Source organism: Diuraphis noxia, unplaced genomic scaffold (genome assembly GCF_037042655.1).
Source record: "Diuraphis noxia isolate RWA-SAM2 unplaced genomic scaffold, SU_Dnox_SAM2 contig0002, whole genome shotgun sequence".
Classification (NCBI taxonomy): Eukaryota; Metazoa; Arthropoda; class Insecta; order Hemiptera; family Aphididae; genus Diuraphis; species Diuraphis noxia.
The window spans coordinates 48,345,428-48,363,627 of record NW_028301712.1 but is presented as its reverse complement, the minus strand read 5'-3'; the positions used below and the strand labels follow the sequence as shown (position 1 = coordinate 48,363,627).

Genomic DNA, 18,200 nt, shown 5'->3' with positions numbered 1-18,200 from the left:
TTAAAGACAGAAACGCAGTAGAAACTTAATGTCCCTAGCGACCACACTCTTTGGATTTGCTAAGATGTTTCTCATTACACTCCGATGTGCTTGTGTATGTTTATATGTGTACAATGCACATTATTGTGCTTTTGACAACGCCAGTAATGGAATATATGAGGTTTATATTAGATTTAAAGTTAAAAGCCTCAAATTACACGCATGGAATCCACTAAGTCCACTCCAATCCTAATATTCGTACAACACTAGCCTAGCATTATTATTCATCAAATTCAAAAAGCATATGAAACACGTAAATTCCTCCTAGATGGATGGACTTTCGACTAAATTGAGTAAAGTTTCGATATCAAATGAAAAAAAGTAATAAAAAGTAATAATAATCGTATACGCGTTTTGACACAAAATTTAATTTAGTTTTTTTCCAATACTTAGATCGATACTATACACGACATCTTTCATTTTCCAGTTTACGTTTTATCACAATTAAGACGTTTGTAGTAATGTAGTTGAGTATCTGTGTGTTATATATAAAATCATTAAAAGTGCCACAAAAGAAAACTAAAAGCATACAAAATGTAAACTTTGAAACCAGAAAAAGTAAATGTTATAACAATCTAATTGAGTTACTATTCTAGTGTATTATTGAACAAACTCTTATTGTTTGTGCGTTAAACTTGTTTTTATTGGACACGTTAATGAATTATTTGTACTTCTGCAAAATAAAGTTTTATGATTTTTTTATAACAAGTAATTTACTTATAATATTAAATTAAAATCGATTTTAATGGACAAAAATGTACCTACAGAGGAACAGTTTAATGCTCGTTTTGGCACGTTAAGACTTAAGACATGTAAAGTTGTAATACGAGATGATGTAGATGTTAAGATTTAATTTACAAAATATTATATTATATGAAAAATATTCAATACTTAATATATAAATGATATAATTAATTATAATGAACATAGGCCGTATCAATAGGTAGTAGTTAATTATTTATAACAATTATGATAATAATGATACACAATTTTTAAAATTTCAGACATTTTTTTATGTGTCTAAAAAAAATAATTAAGGAAGTATTCAAATAAATTATGAATCGTGGGGACGAGATTTATTTTGTGAGAATGTTTTAAGTAAGTCTTTTTGATTTATTTTGTTTTAAAAATGTTTATTCTTGTAGGTTTAAATATTGTAGTAACTTAATCTTTAATCCGATTGAATATGATAAACAATTATGCAATTTTAATATAGGTTAGTGTTAAATCCTTAGATAGTAAATTTAAACTATTTTTTAGTGCCAATATATAAAGTTATGTTTGATAGGCGTATTCCTTACACTCGTTAATACTTAATAAGAATAAGGTATTCCATTACGATTACGTTTCGCTTGTTTAGACTTCAAAGAAGACTGAAAGCCAGAAGCACTGGATGCCAGCTAGGATGCTTGCACTACTTAAAAGTTGATATTTTATTGACTAGTCACTAGCGACTGAACATTTTCTACTGTCACACACTCAAGCTTATACAGAGGAGATAAAACCATTCATTTTGAAAATGAAATATTTAAATAATTCTATAGGTAAGTAAAAATATTCTGATTGGTTTAATGATTTTCAACTTAAATATATTTACTGGTAGATAAAAGAATCTATTTGATACTATTGTCTAAATTAAAAATTCATACTTTTTTAAATAATTGGAAAAAAATACAAACTATATAATACATGTGGTATTCTACGATGTAAATAAAAAAAAAATACATAATTTCACTACTTAGGTAGGAATAGTAATACACATCTATTCTGTAGTTAATGATGGTTAATTAATGTCTTGAGAAGTCGCATTGTTAATTTAAAATTGAGATATTCAACCGATTTACTGATCACAGAACACTACAGAAATTCAGATAGTTATTGAAAAATGTATTTGTGTTATAATATTATTACGTATATTATAAACATTGCTACATCGTAACTGTTGAGTTTTATTATTTATTATTATGGTACATTTTATCTTACACGATTTAGAATAATATTTCTACTAATATACACACTGGAATAAGACTGTATTACATTTTGCTGGCTGTTATCCTGATTATTATTCCGAGTCAAAAGTTTTAGTATTGCTATTCCAAAACTAAAATGCACAATGATAGAAGAGTAAAAGGATCGAATATTACTGAGTGGAGATCATTCCGGATTCCGAAAACAAAATTCATCTGAACTCGTATAATGCTGAAAAGCATTTTTCTCGTATCGTATTTATTGATAACAGTCGATGTAATGGAATGTATACAAATTATTAAACTCCTTGGTTTTTATCAATTAAATATATTCTGATTATTTTAATGTAACGGGAAAGTAGTTTTAATTGTTTTTATTATTATTTTTTTTTTTAAATAATAAAATTAATTAACAGTTTGAAATAGAAAACTCGGATTAATGTAACCTAATAGGTACCTATCAATTTTCCGAAATATCCCATGACAATAATTATGTAATAATAATGAATGTAATTAAAAATAATTATAATTATGGCATATCGATACAAAAATTGCTACACAATATTGCACAATATTGTATACAAAATACTTAGAATTTGTTGATTTTTATTTCAACTATATATTTTCTATTAAAATATCAATAACTATTATTTCCATTTAATTTTATAAAAAAACAAACGGAACTCATCAATATGCCATGTATTTAGAACATCATTCTCAAATATTGTTTTAATTAGATACATTGATAAAATACTGAATACATATAATTTTCTGTAATTGTTAACTAAACAATACCTTTGCATTGCATTTTTTAAATTTTATTGTAATATAATAAATTTTGTTAAGATTTTAATTATAACAATAACTTACACTGATTAGTATTTTTTTTCAGTATAAAAGTGGTAGGTAGGTTCTTTTCTACTCAATTGGTACAATAAAATAAAGTAAAAGAATGAAAACGATCATGTAATAAAACATATTTATTTATTTTAATATCGGATTTAGATGAAGCTGGCGAAGTTATATAAACATGATTTTGAAAATGCATGTTTTGAATTTTTAATATTCTGTATGTTTAAATTTACACATTTAAATTATAAATTTTCTCCACAACAAGTGATCTTGTTGGAGGAGGGGAGTGAAGTCGTCATTTGCATCTGTACGAATTTAAAAGCTGCTCGAACGCTTGATTTTATTGTGGTAGTATTTAATACTGTATTTGACATTTTAAGTTAATTTGTTCGGAAACTAGAAAAATCTAAAATGACGCCTTTACCAAGGAAGATACTATATTTATTTAAAGGTTTAATGCTTGAAGCATTTTTGCGAAAAAAAATTAAATTATTTTTTGTGCCTTCGTTTATACAAATAATAATATAATAATGTAAGATGTATTTATTGTATTGAGCTAAAACTATAAGTTGAAATTTGCTCGCGAGGGTTTTTTTTCAGTTATAATGTCAAAATTTTGCCCTCTCATCCTCCTCTCCACCACGTAGATAGACAAAACATTTATAAAAATGAAATTACTCCACTATGTTTATAATTTTAATTTCCAATGCAAATATTTTCATAACATTTTTTGAAAATAATTGTTTTTGTTGTTATAAATTAAATTATAGGTTAGCTAGTTTATATTATTAGTGCGATATAACACAATTCGTTATGACTAATGTTGTCTATAAATAATTAACAATAAAACAAATAATAATGATAAATAGACATAGTTATAAATTAATTAATTAGAAACACAATACATTAGGTGTCCTGAGATGGGACTTTTCATTAGTGGGCGTTAACTAGGCAAGAACGGAGAAGGGAGGTTGCAGTATTTTGACCATATCTAGTGTACAACAGCGTAATAATATGGTAATTTAAACGCGTGTACCGAGTATATAGATAATATATATGATTGATGTCAATTATAGTAATTAGCCTTCACAAGCATACAAATTTGATTTATAATCAATGAATAAGTTACCTTCAGTTAACGGTTGATTGGAAGCCATGAACATCACGAGGGACACCCTGTAATTTTATACGACGAACTAGGTGGGTATCTTTTGATTCGTTTTATCATTTATTTATTTGATCATAATATTATTAATATTATAATTATTACGATAATACACGTCATTCACAAACACGCTAGTTAAACACCAACGTTTAGACAATTATTTGATTATATCATTTTGAGTTATAGTTATAGTACCTAAATAATGCCCGGCATTGTAGTTTTTGGATTTAATAAATGAATTGATTACGATAGATGATTAATATAAAGAAAATTGGTATAATTTAACCTTGCACAATGTTTAGATTTCTGCTGATATATTTAGTCAAAATTAACAGAACACTAAAACTGATAAATAAACTCATGGCACAGTGTTATATCACAAATTAAATAATTTAATGTTAAGGTAATATAATAAAATTTAATTCTATTAAACCTTTTTTTTCTTTATGGTACCGAGGAACAGAGAAGGAACTATGTTGCCAATACTTCTCCTCCAAGTCCCATCGCTTATTGAAACAAATCAAATACAACAATAATTAGCAGTGATGCGCTAATTTTACCACCCACTACTATTACAACTCATAATTTTTCTATTATATAATATGGTATAAAAAGGAGACCCCCTTGCTCTCTCTAAGTTGCCTTCGCGTAAATTAATATGAATAATTTATTAATCTTTAGACGTTGGGTTTCCTATTTCCGGTGACCTTCCGGGCTCTTTCCTCCTCACCAGACAAGATGCCTTCGATCATTCTGTAGAACGACCTGAAAATTTCCTCAGTTTCTCGATGAGATCTACCGAAAGCAGCTCAAATGTTGTGCCGCAAATGATTTCGGGAAGATCGGCAACGCTCGGACGACAACCTAGCTGGGCGCTCAGTTGATCGTGGAATCCCCTCCCCCCAGTAAGCGCACGTGAATATGTAGTGTGTGCTCTACGATACCCGATATGTCCAAACACTAGCACCAGTGTAGGCTGGCGGCCTTCGCCATCCAGTTCAAGTACCACTGGAAATATACGTGGACGGTTAGTGCTTGTATCATGTAGAGCGTCAGAGGCACTGACGTTACGGTCCTGCCCTACCATCTTCCTATATCGGGAATAGCGTGACACGTCCATGAAGCCTTCGTGATCGCTTCCCACCTCACCTGCATGGCTCATTTTTGGGGTTCAACTGAGACCTTATTCTTCCTCTCTCGAGCCCGATCAGATCTACCGATGGTGTGCAGGCCAAAACCAGTGCGGCCTCAACCGAAACGGTTCAGTAGGACTTGGTTGTCCTCAGAGCGGCAGACCTCTGCGGGTGGATCAGGCTTGCTCTAGTTCTAACGACGTTGGTAATCGCGTTAATCCATACTAGAGTGGCGTGCGTAAATCACCTGGCTGTCCATGACCAAGCCGAGCAGCTTCGGGGACGTTAATGCTCTTCAGAACGGCATCGATGACTGGCCAACTAGCTATCTGAGAGAATTGAACGCGTTCTTGACGTCCAACATCCAAAGTACGCATAGGTTATTCTTTCCTGTCATAGAGGTTGCTTGCGTGGCAATGCTCAGGACTTTGCCGACTGCTGACTCCGTGATGTCTCCCTTCCTGAAGCCGTATTTGTTCGGGGCTCTTCTCTGGCCCTCGTGTTCGTTGAGGTGTTCCTCAAGCCTTTGGAGCAAGAGGCGTTCGAGTAGCTTGCTCGGGCTTTTTGGCGGCAGCGTAATGGGCCAGACCCGGCACATGGTCCACATAATCGAAACCCTTGTGATTTAGATGGCTAGGTTCTTGGACATTTTTGCCGTGGCTATCTGCTGTCTGGATCGGGTGCCTCATATCCTGAGGTCACTGATTATGTCCCGATCGATCTTGACTGTCGGATCTTCCTGTCCAGGATTGGTGTCTCGAAGTGCTTCCAAGTTCCAGGATTTCCTTGATAGTGGCGGCTGCGTCGATGTCAAATACCTCGACCTCCACGAGTACGCTAAACTGTAGCACTTTGCCGACGGAGTCACCTAATTTGAAGAACATGGTTGAGACGATGCACTTTACTGCTGCAGTTAAATTCCCCCCTTTGGTTAACTCCTGTAGGAGTGGGATGCATCCCGCATCTGTCTCATGGTGATATTGGTCCCGATCTCCTCTCTGATCAGGGCACAGTTGCGCACCGCCAGTATTGTGGCCTTGTAATTCTTACGCTCTGAGTTCCTGATAAAAAACGCTGGTGGTTTATTGGAAAAATTTGATGGCTGCGGGCGGGCGGGCCCACTGCTGGCCTAGCAGCGGGCTGTCTTGCCGTAGTCGTCAATTTTTTCCCGGACTTGGGTCGTCTGCTGACAATTTTTGATTCGATAACCACGTCACTAATCCTATTGGATTAACTACAATAGCCCGGGGTTAACAACATGTCCATGAAGGTGTCGGTCATGGAGACACTTTTGCCGGAGTAGGCTTCGGTCTGTGCGAAGTTTGGTAAGTTAGCTACGTTGCCGTTCTTGATATTTAGGGCATCTACCGCTCAAAAGGCAGTATCGGTTTGGCCGAATAGGCCAATAGTCAATTATCGCGAGATACTATCCGAGGTATTATTAATAAGCTTCCTAGTGTCGGAGGGTGCCATTTTTAGCGTGGATATGGCCTTGTTCAGTTGAAATCTGAGGTTGGCACTCCAGTTGCTCGCGTTGACCAGCAGGGGTTCCAATCTGTCCTCGTAACCTTTCGATTTCTTGATCAATTCAATTATTATACTTTACCTAACTCTACCAGTTTAGTTTAGGTTGAATTCAACCTATTTATTATTTAATATAATATATTTATGTCGCAGCCCAGGTAGAAAAAATATATTTCATTTAAATTTTTAAAATAATAATATTTTCATCATGAAATTATGTAATAAATTTCCACCACCCATATTTTTAAACTTAACTATATTTTATACATTATTACCACATTACATTGTATGATGTTTATTTACATGTTATTTTAAAAACTATATGAATAAAACATTTGATCGTACACTCATAATATTATTTGTATTTTATATTTTAAATAAATTCATTGATTTAATAAATATATTTAATGAACCTATATAAAGAGGCCTATAGAAATTAACCAACTATTTTAGAATACTCATAAGGTAATCATTAATTATAAGTTAATACAGGCCCCCAACATCAAGTTTTACTTATAATATTCAATTTTAATACCTACTTACAATTTATGATTGTTATTAGAATGTTTTACTTTTTATGAGGCAGTTACAAAGTTATATTTGAAAATCAATTTTACGGTTGCAAAATATTTAATAATTTTTAAGACAGGTTATTTAATTTGACCTAAATATAAGATATTTTAATTCATTTTTTTTTTTTAACATACAAACAACTTTTATGTTAAACTATTTTATATTCATTGCAAGTATAATAAGTTATAAATTATTTTTATTCCTTTGAGTGTAAAAATAAAATCAGTATTTTAACATCGAACGAAGCTAAACAGTAAACATAATATTTAAAACACATCTTTTATTGTATTTTAAATATTTATCGATGTACTATTTTTTAGGTAACTAACGTAATTTGAAATAAATATGGTTTTCATATTATGGTTCCAAGGTATGGTGAAATTATTCCCTAAAGTACTATAAATGTGTCAATACTCTATACAATAGCCTTTGTTTGTCACATTTATTACACTAAACACAATTACCATAATAGATACAAGAATAATATATTTATGTAATATGCAGAATTAAATGTAGAATAAAAAAGTGTTTTCTAAAACAATTTAAGTGTATAAAAATTAAAAATGATTGTTTGAATTTCAGTACTAGTTAATTCACTAAATTATAATATGATATTTAAAAATTCATTCAAACTATAATTTTATTTATATACTAAAATGTATCTCTTGTTTTTGAGCGGAAAAACATTTACGACTATAAGGAATAAATATATTAGAAATATCTAGGTATATAGTTTTTTTTTATATAAAAGATTTTTAAATATCTATCGAATTTATTATATTAATCAAAACGATGTTAAAATAATAAGATAAAGATTTCAAAAATTGAATGTTTAAAAAACATATCACGCAAAACAAAACCATAGATAACTTATACGAGATTAATGTAAAAATGTATAATTTTGATTCAACTTACATGGGTATAAATTAAGAATTATATTTTATGAAGTAAATCTCTGTTATGGTTTAATTTTTTTTTTTTAATTTCACTGTAATATTATAATATTATGTGAAAATCTAGTTTATCTAGACTAGTTAACTAGTAATATTTGATGTACATCAGATTTCATTCATAATCATGAACACAAATTCTTCTGTTAAACTTACTATTATGAAGCTACTCTAAAATTATTAAACACCGATTCCCAAACAATAATTTTAATTACCTAGTCTTAAATTACTTCCCTAAGGATATTTTTGAACATGAAGGTGAACAAAATTAATTATTACTTTCAGATATTATTATGATTATCTATCAGTCTAGCGTTGTAGCAGTATTTCGTTTGAAAAAATATCACTGACTGTCGTATTAAAATTTTAAATTGAAGAAATAAAGAATAGTGGTTTTTGATTGAGTGTATATTATTGCTGTGGTGATTAGAAAAGTCTATTATGAAAATAATATGATCTATAAACGAGTTGGATGTTGTTCTCGTCTGTATACTTATATTTAAATAAACTATGATATATAGTGATTCCAGATAATATTGGGCCGTAGTAGTTATTATTATTTAGCAATGTTATGTATTATCATAATAATGTAGTAGCCTATGGGTAGATCGTGTAGGTAGTGTACTAAGGCGAAATACTATGCTCCAATGGTGCTGTTAAATTGCATAATTGAAACGCCGTGTAACGGATGCCTATCTACATGACATGTTGCCCACCTAACATATTTATACTAATACACCACTTGGACTTAAATATGTACACATTCCACATCTACAGACGAACATAATAGGCAATTTAACTGATAAAATACGTCGCGTTTTACGCTGGTATAAAATAATACATTACAATCACGATAAGAGGCGGTAAATTGTTAAATTGTAACTACGACCAAAAAAGACGTCCAAAACACAATAATATATTTTATGGAAAATAATGCCTGCAGATAAACATATTTCACAAAAACAATGAACGATAAATTGCTAAAAAGTTTATGAGAGTGTTTGTTTAGTATAAATTAACCATAATTAATATTATCCTAAAATGAAATGAAATATAAAATTGATAGCAATCAAATAATCAACATGGATAATATAATTATTTCGGATATATACATATACAGGTATACATTCAGATTATCGCGTATTATTACTGCGACGACTACGCATGGTGCCGTAATTCCAACTTTAAGATTTAATTTAATTTGCCAGATTTAAAGTTTAAACCTAATTTGCCATGATCAATTCCTTAAAATAAGTCAAGTACGTACGACGAAAAATTCATCTTGCTACAGCAGTTTAAAAAAGACACATATTCTTATGAATTAATGAAATATATTTTTACGGTCGTTAAATAAACTCAAAATGAACCGAAGAAAATTTTGATTATACAATAATGATATCTCGTTCAATAGAAACTTTTTTCCGCAAGAAAATACGTTTCGTTATGACATCCGTCATTTAAAGTAGTCAGCAGTTTTACGTGTGCACTCCTCGTGAGTAGACGTACAGTGCCGTAACGACCTGCCTTATCTTTGTAATTAAGCTAATCTACACTGCTGTTATCCAAGTAATATGAATATTTTAATTTACTCAATCTGCCCACCAATTTAATTTAATTACCAATCTAATAGTTTTATAATGAATCCACCAGTGAAATCTTCACTATCTCACAGTCTTATTAAAAATACCAAAAATAACACAAACTCACCAATACACCCAATTAAAATTGTTAAAAGCAATGTCAACTCAAATAATTGGCAAACGGTACCGATTAGATCACCTACCACTCCAACTTCCCCCAATCCAAAAATACAAAAAACCACCTCTTTTTCAAGCAAAAATCGGTTCTCAACACTCGCCACCAACGAAGATTCATATGAAAATTCAAATGAAGTCGAAATGCTATCCCATGAGATCTCAACCGATCAACCCAAAATACCACCTATATACATAAAAGGCGATATCGATTTCTTCGATTTCTGCAAGAAAATTAAACCGTTCACTGACCCCGACGGGTTTAACACTAAGAGCTCATCATCCGGTTTAAAATTAATGACGTACTCAATTAACGCATATAGACAAATAATCAAATTTCTCGAAAATAATAATATGAACTTCCACACCTACCAAACGAGCGAAGAAAAAGCTTTCCGAGTAGTAATCCGCCACCTCCATCATACCACACCAACAGACTACATCAAAGAAGAGCTCCATTCTCTCGGTTTCATCACTCGTTCAATTACAAACTGTCTTCAATACAAAACCAAAAACCCCCTCCCATTATTTTTTTGCGGATCTGGAACCTTCTCCATCAAACCATAACATCTACAAAGTCGATTCAATTTGCTATACCAAAATCAAAATCGAAGCACCCCGTCCAAAAAAAAACCCAGTTCAATGTCTAAGATGCCAAAATTATGGACATACCAGAACTTATTGCCATCACACACCCAGATGCGTAAAATGTGGTGATATCCACCTCTCCTCCGAATGCCAAAAGGACTCAAATACTCCAGCAACATGTGCCCTCTGCTCTGGGGATCACCCAGCATCATACAAAGGCTGTCCCAAATTCAAACTGCTCCAGAAAGGACGATCTTCAATCAAAACCAACAGGCCAACCGAAACCCAAGACACCTCCGCAACTTCAATCAAAACCAACATCATTCAAGATAATAACTTTCCCCCACTTTGTCAACCTCAATGGAGCACCTCCCAGTCTACCACAAAACTAAACCTCCCCAATGTCCACTCCCACCCTAAAAAAAAAAATCAAAATCACACGGAACCCTGTGTAAATCCAAATACCGATTCCGTTACAACCCAATTAAAAAATTTCCTAGTCCAATTCCAATCCCTGATAAGCCCCCTTATCGCACTACTCACTAAACTCATTGATACTCTACTAGTTAAATGACAAACTCTTACTCAAACAATTAATTAATAACATACCCAAGTAGGTAGCTCCATTGGGAGCCCTCCTACATCGTGCCATTTCATGTTATGTAATCCTCATCATCACTATTACTTGTTGTGCTTAATTGTATAGTTGTATATTTTCTTATTAAATAAAAAAAAAAAAAAAAAAAAGTAGTCAATATTGGTCGTATAATCAACAAATTGATAATAACTAATAAGTGTGCGTGTTACGAATTTATCTTATATATATATATATATATATATATATATATATATAACTGCTTCCATGAAAATTAAACTACAATTTAAGTAATTTTTGTTGATTAATTAATATCAAATTTTTTTCTACTAAAATATAAATTTAAATTATTCAAAAATAATAATTATAATTAATAAAGCTTTAAAAAAAATAATAAATATATAACATTTATCACACTCGTATCATACTGGTCTATTTAATTTCAAACTTCAATACATCATAGGCGTACACAGAGAGTATACACAGGGCATGTAACTGCATAGGTACTCTAAAGCTCTTTGAGGGGCGAAAGTCAATGCTAGAAAAAACCTATTTGCGCAAGAAAAATAATTAGCATGTATATTAAAATATTTATAATGATAAAAATGATTAAAAATGAGAGAAATTAGATCAGACTAACGGCAGTGACTTTGTTTGATTCACATATAAAATCATAGCAAGGTGATATTGCTATGCTAACCACCATCCGACGTATAATCAATAATCATACCTATAAGCAAATTGAAACATCCAATTATTAGTTATTAACTACCAAGTATTTGTAAAATACATCCTTTTTGTATTTTGTCATGGTATTTATTATAATTTTTTTTTTAATTAAACAGAAAGACTTCAATATTTGTGTTTTGTGTATTGTTTAGGTATATAAATAATCAGAATTTTACATGCTTAAAATAACTTTCAAGACACGCCAGTGGTAGCCTTTTGCATACACTGAAAAAGAGGCCTGCGCATGCCTATGCAATACATCTTATATGTTATTAATATATTTTTATTTTTAGCTTATTATTTATAAATAAATATTAAATATTATATTATATTTAAGATTTTAAAGGGTATGACTTGAATTATATAAATCATTAATTACCATGTACACAACTGCACAAAATTCAAAACAGATTGTTGCAGTCACGAATTTTTTGCAAAGGCTCTTGGATACAAGGCTGCTGGATTACATAATATCACTATGATTATTAAAAGCTTGACATTTAGATTTAAAAAATATTAAATTTTACAATTTTAATGTGAAAAATGGATAACTTAACTTCACTTAACATAAACTAAATTCTTTATTCATTAAAGAATAAATTATATTGATAAAACGTAGGAATGCGTGATATCATATTATATCATTGCGATACTGATCTACTTTTTAATGTTTTTTCTAGCATATGGCTACTGATCTATTATTATAATTAGTAAACATGTTTTTAATTTAATCATTTTTATATAATGATTTAATGTAATATTATATCATCTGAGATTCTGATGGTTCATCTCTTTTCAGTCTATCATTCGACACGTCACATATAATATTTTAAATCAACATCACATGATATGAATGTTGAAAATAATAGGTATTAAACTGAAAAAGGTATACAATGATTTTAATTTCAAACACAGTAAACATAATTATTATTATTATATGGAGATTGATTATATTCCAAGAAATAAACCCTTCCATCTCACTGCTTTTGGTATGACATTGTGACTACAATTAAAAATATAGTGAAGAACAGTTAAAGCTGGTTGAAGTATTCATTATTAATCTCTACTCTGTACTCTACACTTTGTTATTTAGATAAAATAACAAATAAAAAAACTGAATAACTGAATATTATATTGGAAATCATCCGAGTAACCTCAACATAGCAGTGCAACTGATACTGAAATACTATACTAAAATTAATTTACGTATTATTTTAATTTCAATAAGTTTACATTGTAATATAAAAAATCTTTTTTCAACTATCGTCCAACACGTCACATATCATATTTTGAACCAACACATAATAACAACTAATAATATTACTGAATATTATATTTTAATGGTAAATCTTGATTTTAACTATGAATGCATTCGACAGAATTTTCTTCACTTTATTGAAACATATTAAAACACAAAAACCCTCCCACCCACGTTGTTTTTGTTACTGATCTGTGACTATAACTAAAAATATTGTGAAAAACTTTTGAGAATGGTTTGTAATGTGCCGATGATGTATTTATATTTAATTTCTTCTTTTATACTTTGTACTATACATTCGTAAATATTGTCTCAACATTGGAGTAAGTATAGTGTTTATTTAATACATGTTCTAACATCCTAGGTAGAACGTAATGCGTCTATATAGAACACGGAATTTTATTTTGATAATAATATTGTTTAAATTCAAGTTCATCATAACTACACACCCTTTACGATGCGGCTAATTCTCTATAATTAAGTTAGGTGTAATATTTATTTTTACTTGTTTTTACTGTTTGTTGGTGCAATTATTATTCAACAGGCTAAACTTGATGAGCTTATATTTTATGCGTACACATTATTAGTTGTATTATGATAGTCTCACTTCTGCGGATTCTACTAAAAACAATCTAAAAAAATCTAGTTATAGGAATTCTTATTAAAAATAATAAATTGCATTAACACATGGATAGAATAATTTACTTTATTTTTAGTAATATTAATGGAGCGACCATGTGTGTACTTTTTTGATAGGTACTGAGGTTTTCTGAAATTCTGAGAATTTCATGTGTTCTTCAAGTTGATAATTTTTAATTACGGGCCTTCCACGGAAGTTATGAATAACTTAATTTATATTATTTATTCGACACCACATGCGAGAAAAATTTTCCCTAGGATAATGAATATTGTATTACAGCGTATAAAATAAATTACAAAATATGTTATATTATGAATTAATGAATTATGGCTATAAATATATTTATTTATTATATTTTAACTTGCACACATAGTAATTGATAATCATTATTGAAATATAAAGGAATATGTTTCACGAGACATTTGATAATGGAGTACCTTACACGTTTAGACAATAAATTATTATACTATTTATACCACCAACCCCAGTTAAATTGATTATAGATTATTCAAAACGCATCCTAATTTTCATAGCGATGAATCAATAAGGGACTTTACATAATGAGATTTTGACAAACCTTTTCAAAATTTGAACTTTATTACGCTTATAAAAAAAACTATTTTCTTCTATTTTGGACATTTATCAGTTATCTATACAAAAACTAAAATGTATAAAACAAATTCTTGCAAAATAAAAATGTTAAATAAAATTGAAAATTTAATTTGCCAACAAAAAGCTTAAAATTAGTCTAAATATTTTGAACCCCTATTGAATAATATGGAATACGATAATGTAAATAATGTTGAATTCACAAACAAATTAATATTTCAAATGTCTATAAATAGCACTAAAAGCGTCAACATATTATTTTGAATACCTATTACTTCATTTTTTTAGGAAATATAAGTACAAAAAAGTTTTTAGAATAATATTAATATTTTTTTTAAAACTACCCTCGTCGACAGGTCATGGGGTTACAAAATTTAAGTTACATTGGGTTGAATTATTTGTTTTTTAATTCCAATAAAATAACAAAACGAGTGATTCAGTTTGAAAAGTACTAACTAAAAATATTTTACTATTGATTTTTCAAAATACTAACTAGACGCAATATTGTTGTTAAACCACTATTAAAAGTTTAAAATGGATGCATTTTTTAGATTTTACCACTTAAAAAGATTTTGTTTTTGTCTGTCATCACCTTTTTTTTAAAAAACATACATCATTGCAGAACCAATACATTCAATAAAATATACTGAATTTGAACAGGTGTCTTTGCATTAAAAAAAAATTATTCATTGCTATCTGAGTAAAGATTCTGAACGAAGTCAAATTTACTAAGAAATGAAAAGTGATTATGTGAAAAACGAATGCCACAATATTCTTAACATATATAATGTTATTATGTAATGGGTATTGTTGTCAAAAATTTAAATTATTCTTAATACCATTATATATTTTCTTTGATATGTTTTGTATAATATATCAAACACAACGCATGAAGTGTAATAATATGACGTATTGTATACCAAATCTAAAGATAGTTTGTATTCATAAAATGTAAAGTAATAAAATAAAACTGTTATTTAAATATAATATTATGTACCTACTGCACATATTATAATATTATATCTTATTTTTAAAACCCAAATATGTGTAAGATTGCTATAAATAATATAAGATCGTTATCAATTCCATTAATAGTTTCAAATTTACTCGAGTTCTATTTTCAGTTTTGATTTTTAATTTGTAACTCGAAATATATGCATTAAAGTTTTCAATCACCGATATTATATATTTATGTATACAATTAAATTAAATTATTGTCCTGCTGAAAAGTTTGAAGTTATTATTCTGCACCAATTGTTATTTGTAACATTAATTTATAATGGGCATTGTAACCAAATTGAACATCCTACACATATTTCTATTAAGACTAAACTATTGTAAATGTATTCATATATTTTTTAGAGGATAAAAATTAATTATGTTTCTTTTTATGTATGTAAATTAATATTATATTTATCAATTATAAATGTTTTTTACTGTTTAAACTTTAAAATATAATAACGGTTATGGAGTTCTAGGTTTTCTGAAAACATAATAGGTTCCAAATAATACCGGTAATTATTATTATGGTTAAGTGTAATATAATTAAATGATAAATTATTTTATAAATGTTGTCCGACGCACTACCTAGTGTTATATATATAATATATATATATCTTCGTGTCTACAATTACCACCCTACTAGTCATATATAGTAAAAATCAAAAAATAAATAGAAAAACAAAAACGACTTTAAACCGTTTAATAATATTTTTTGATTCACATATGCATATATATATATATATATTTCACGTAATGCGCATAATATATAGTATGACATGACAGTACCCATTTATTACTAAAACATATTAAACATACTCATGAAACTCGTTTAACGGCGTCTAGCGCAATAAGTTATACTGAAAACAACGTACCTGGCTACCACCACTACTGCGTTTCAGATACCTACCTAACACGCGTCAAGTGTAATGTTTTTTTTTCTTTCACGATGGTGAATTAGAGTTTTCTCATAGAAAACGGTTTTATTGCTATGAAAATGGCATAGTTATAATGACACATTCTTAGATGGAAAAAGGTCAAAGTCACGCCCTCGGTTTTTTTGGTCATAACGAAAAAAAAAATCCTAAGGGACAGCGTTTTACATTATACGACAATATCGGTACGATAATACGACGATATTTCAAGTGAGGAGCGACAACAGTACGTTATTACTGTACAGGTATATCTCGACATGGTGGTATATAAGACGTGCAAGAACCTATACCTATATACGGATGCGTAATTTCTGCAGTTTTTCAACAGTGGTGTCGCATACTACCGTATTATACGTACCATAAACAAGCAAATTTTTTTACTTGAGCATCAACGATGGGCTTTCGGCTGTCTCACCGGCAAGCTGGTGTAAACGATAATACAAGAACTAAAAAACTACATTCCGACATTTATAGTATCTGTCTGACAGAATTTCATTTCTATTATCCCACGGGTTATCGAATACACGCGGATACATTTCAAACGAAAATCGTCATCAACAGACATATTTGTGATAAGTGGATATGTGTGTGCTGCGTACATTGTATAATAGATATTATAATATATAACATACAATAATATTATGTTATACGTAAGCTTACAGAAAACGACATTCGCCTGAATATTAACGCCGAAGTCGTGTTTAGGAGGGCAACGGGGTGTGTTGTTGTCCATGTTGACTGGTTATGAGGGTTGGGAAATTTCTAATTATTAAATTATTGTAATGCATTTTCAATCGGTATAATAAGGAGCTTTTTTTTACCTCAGGGTGGCAAATTCCTAAATACGGCCCTGATGCAACGGTTACGATGTATATAATATATATATATAACGACATAGATATATCGTATACTGATTCTGAGTTTTATTTAGGCGCGAAGAATCGTGGTGCACAAGAGTTATATCCTCGGGATATAATATCATTAAGACATATTTTCACCACCCCGAACACGTGTGAGACTTAATCCAGCACAACTAAATACGTGACTCCCGAGTACACTGTACACCTATATCAGTTATATATATTATCACAACATATAGTGCACCCATCACCCAAAATATATTATATATTATAAGTATATAGATATTTTATTTTTATACACTGCCACTACAACGTTCTTACCTGCTCTCGACTTTCTTCAAACGTACCCTGTGATGGGCCAGGAACTTCTTGTTGACCATGTCCAGGGCCAGGTCGACGGCCGGCCCGCACCGTTCCAGGTCGAACGGCGAGTCCAGTTTGGTGGTCATCAGCACGCCCACCTTGTACTCGACGAATCCCGCGGCGGCCAGCACGGTGAGCGGTGACTGCAACAACTGCAGCAACAGCCACGCGGACACCGCCCACCCTGTCGTCAATATCATTCGATGGCGTATAATCGCGTGTGACGATGATGCGGTTGCTGTATAGCGGCGGTAACGGCAACGGCGATGGTGGCGACGACGACGGCGGCGGTGACGATGACGACGACGACTGCGACTATGGTCCGCGACGACGTGGACACCGTGAAAGGAACGCACCGACCGCCACCGCCGCCGCGTTCATCCACGAGGCACGCACCCGCCCGCGCGCATGACTGTTGCGTCGCTCCGCGCACTTGTTGAATTTCCCGAGGGCTGATTTTTCACTCCCCTTCGCCACCGTTGTCCCGGCCACAGTGCCAGTTTGGATGTATAGTGTTATTACGCAAACCACTGCCACACCGCCACAATCGTGTCAACAAGTGTATAATATAATGGGTATAAATGTATAATATAAATAATATGTACAGGGGGTCATCCAGCATGCTAATGTACACCGGCACTTTATTAGGTAGGCATTGCAAATTGTT

The 18,200-nt window shown here is 30.9% G+C and overlaps 1 protein-coding gene across 1 annotated transcript in view; it reads right to left on the bottom strand.

The window, feature by feature from the left end:
- Positions 1–17,858, bottom strand: part of LOC107166779 (atrial natriuretic peptide receptor 1) — a 71,230-nt gene extending 53,372 nt beyond the window's left edge. The window contains exon 1 of the mRNA XM_015515569.2: positions 17,492–17,858. Coding sequence (XP_015371055.2) covers positions 17,492–17,733 — 242 coding nt within the window. The 5' untranslated portion in view covers positions 17,734–17,858. The remainder of the gene's footprint in view (positions 1–17,491) is intronic.
- Between the last annotated feature and the right edge of the window lie 342 nt (positions 17,859–18,200).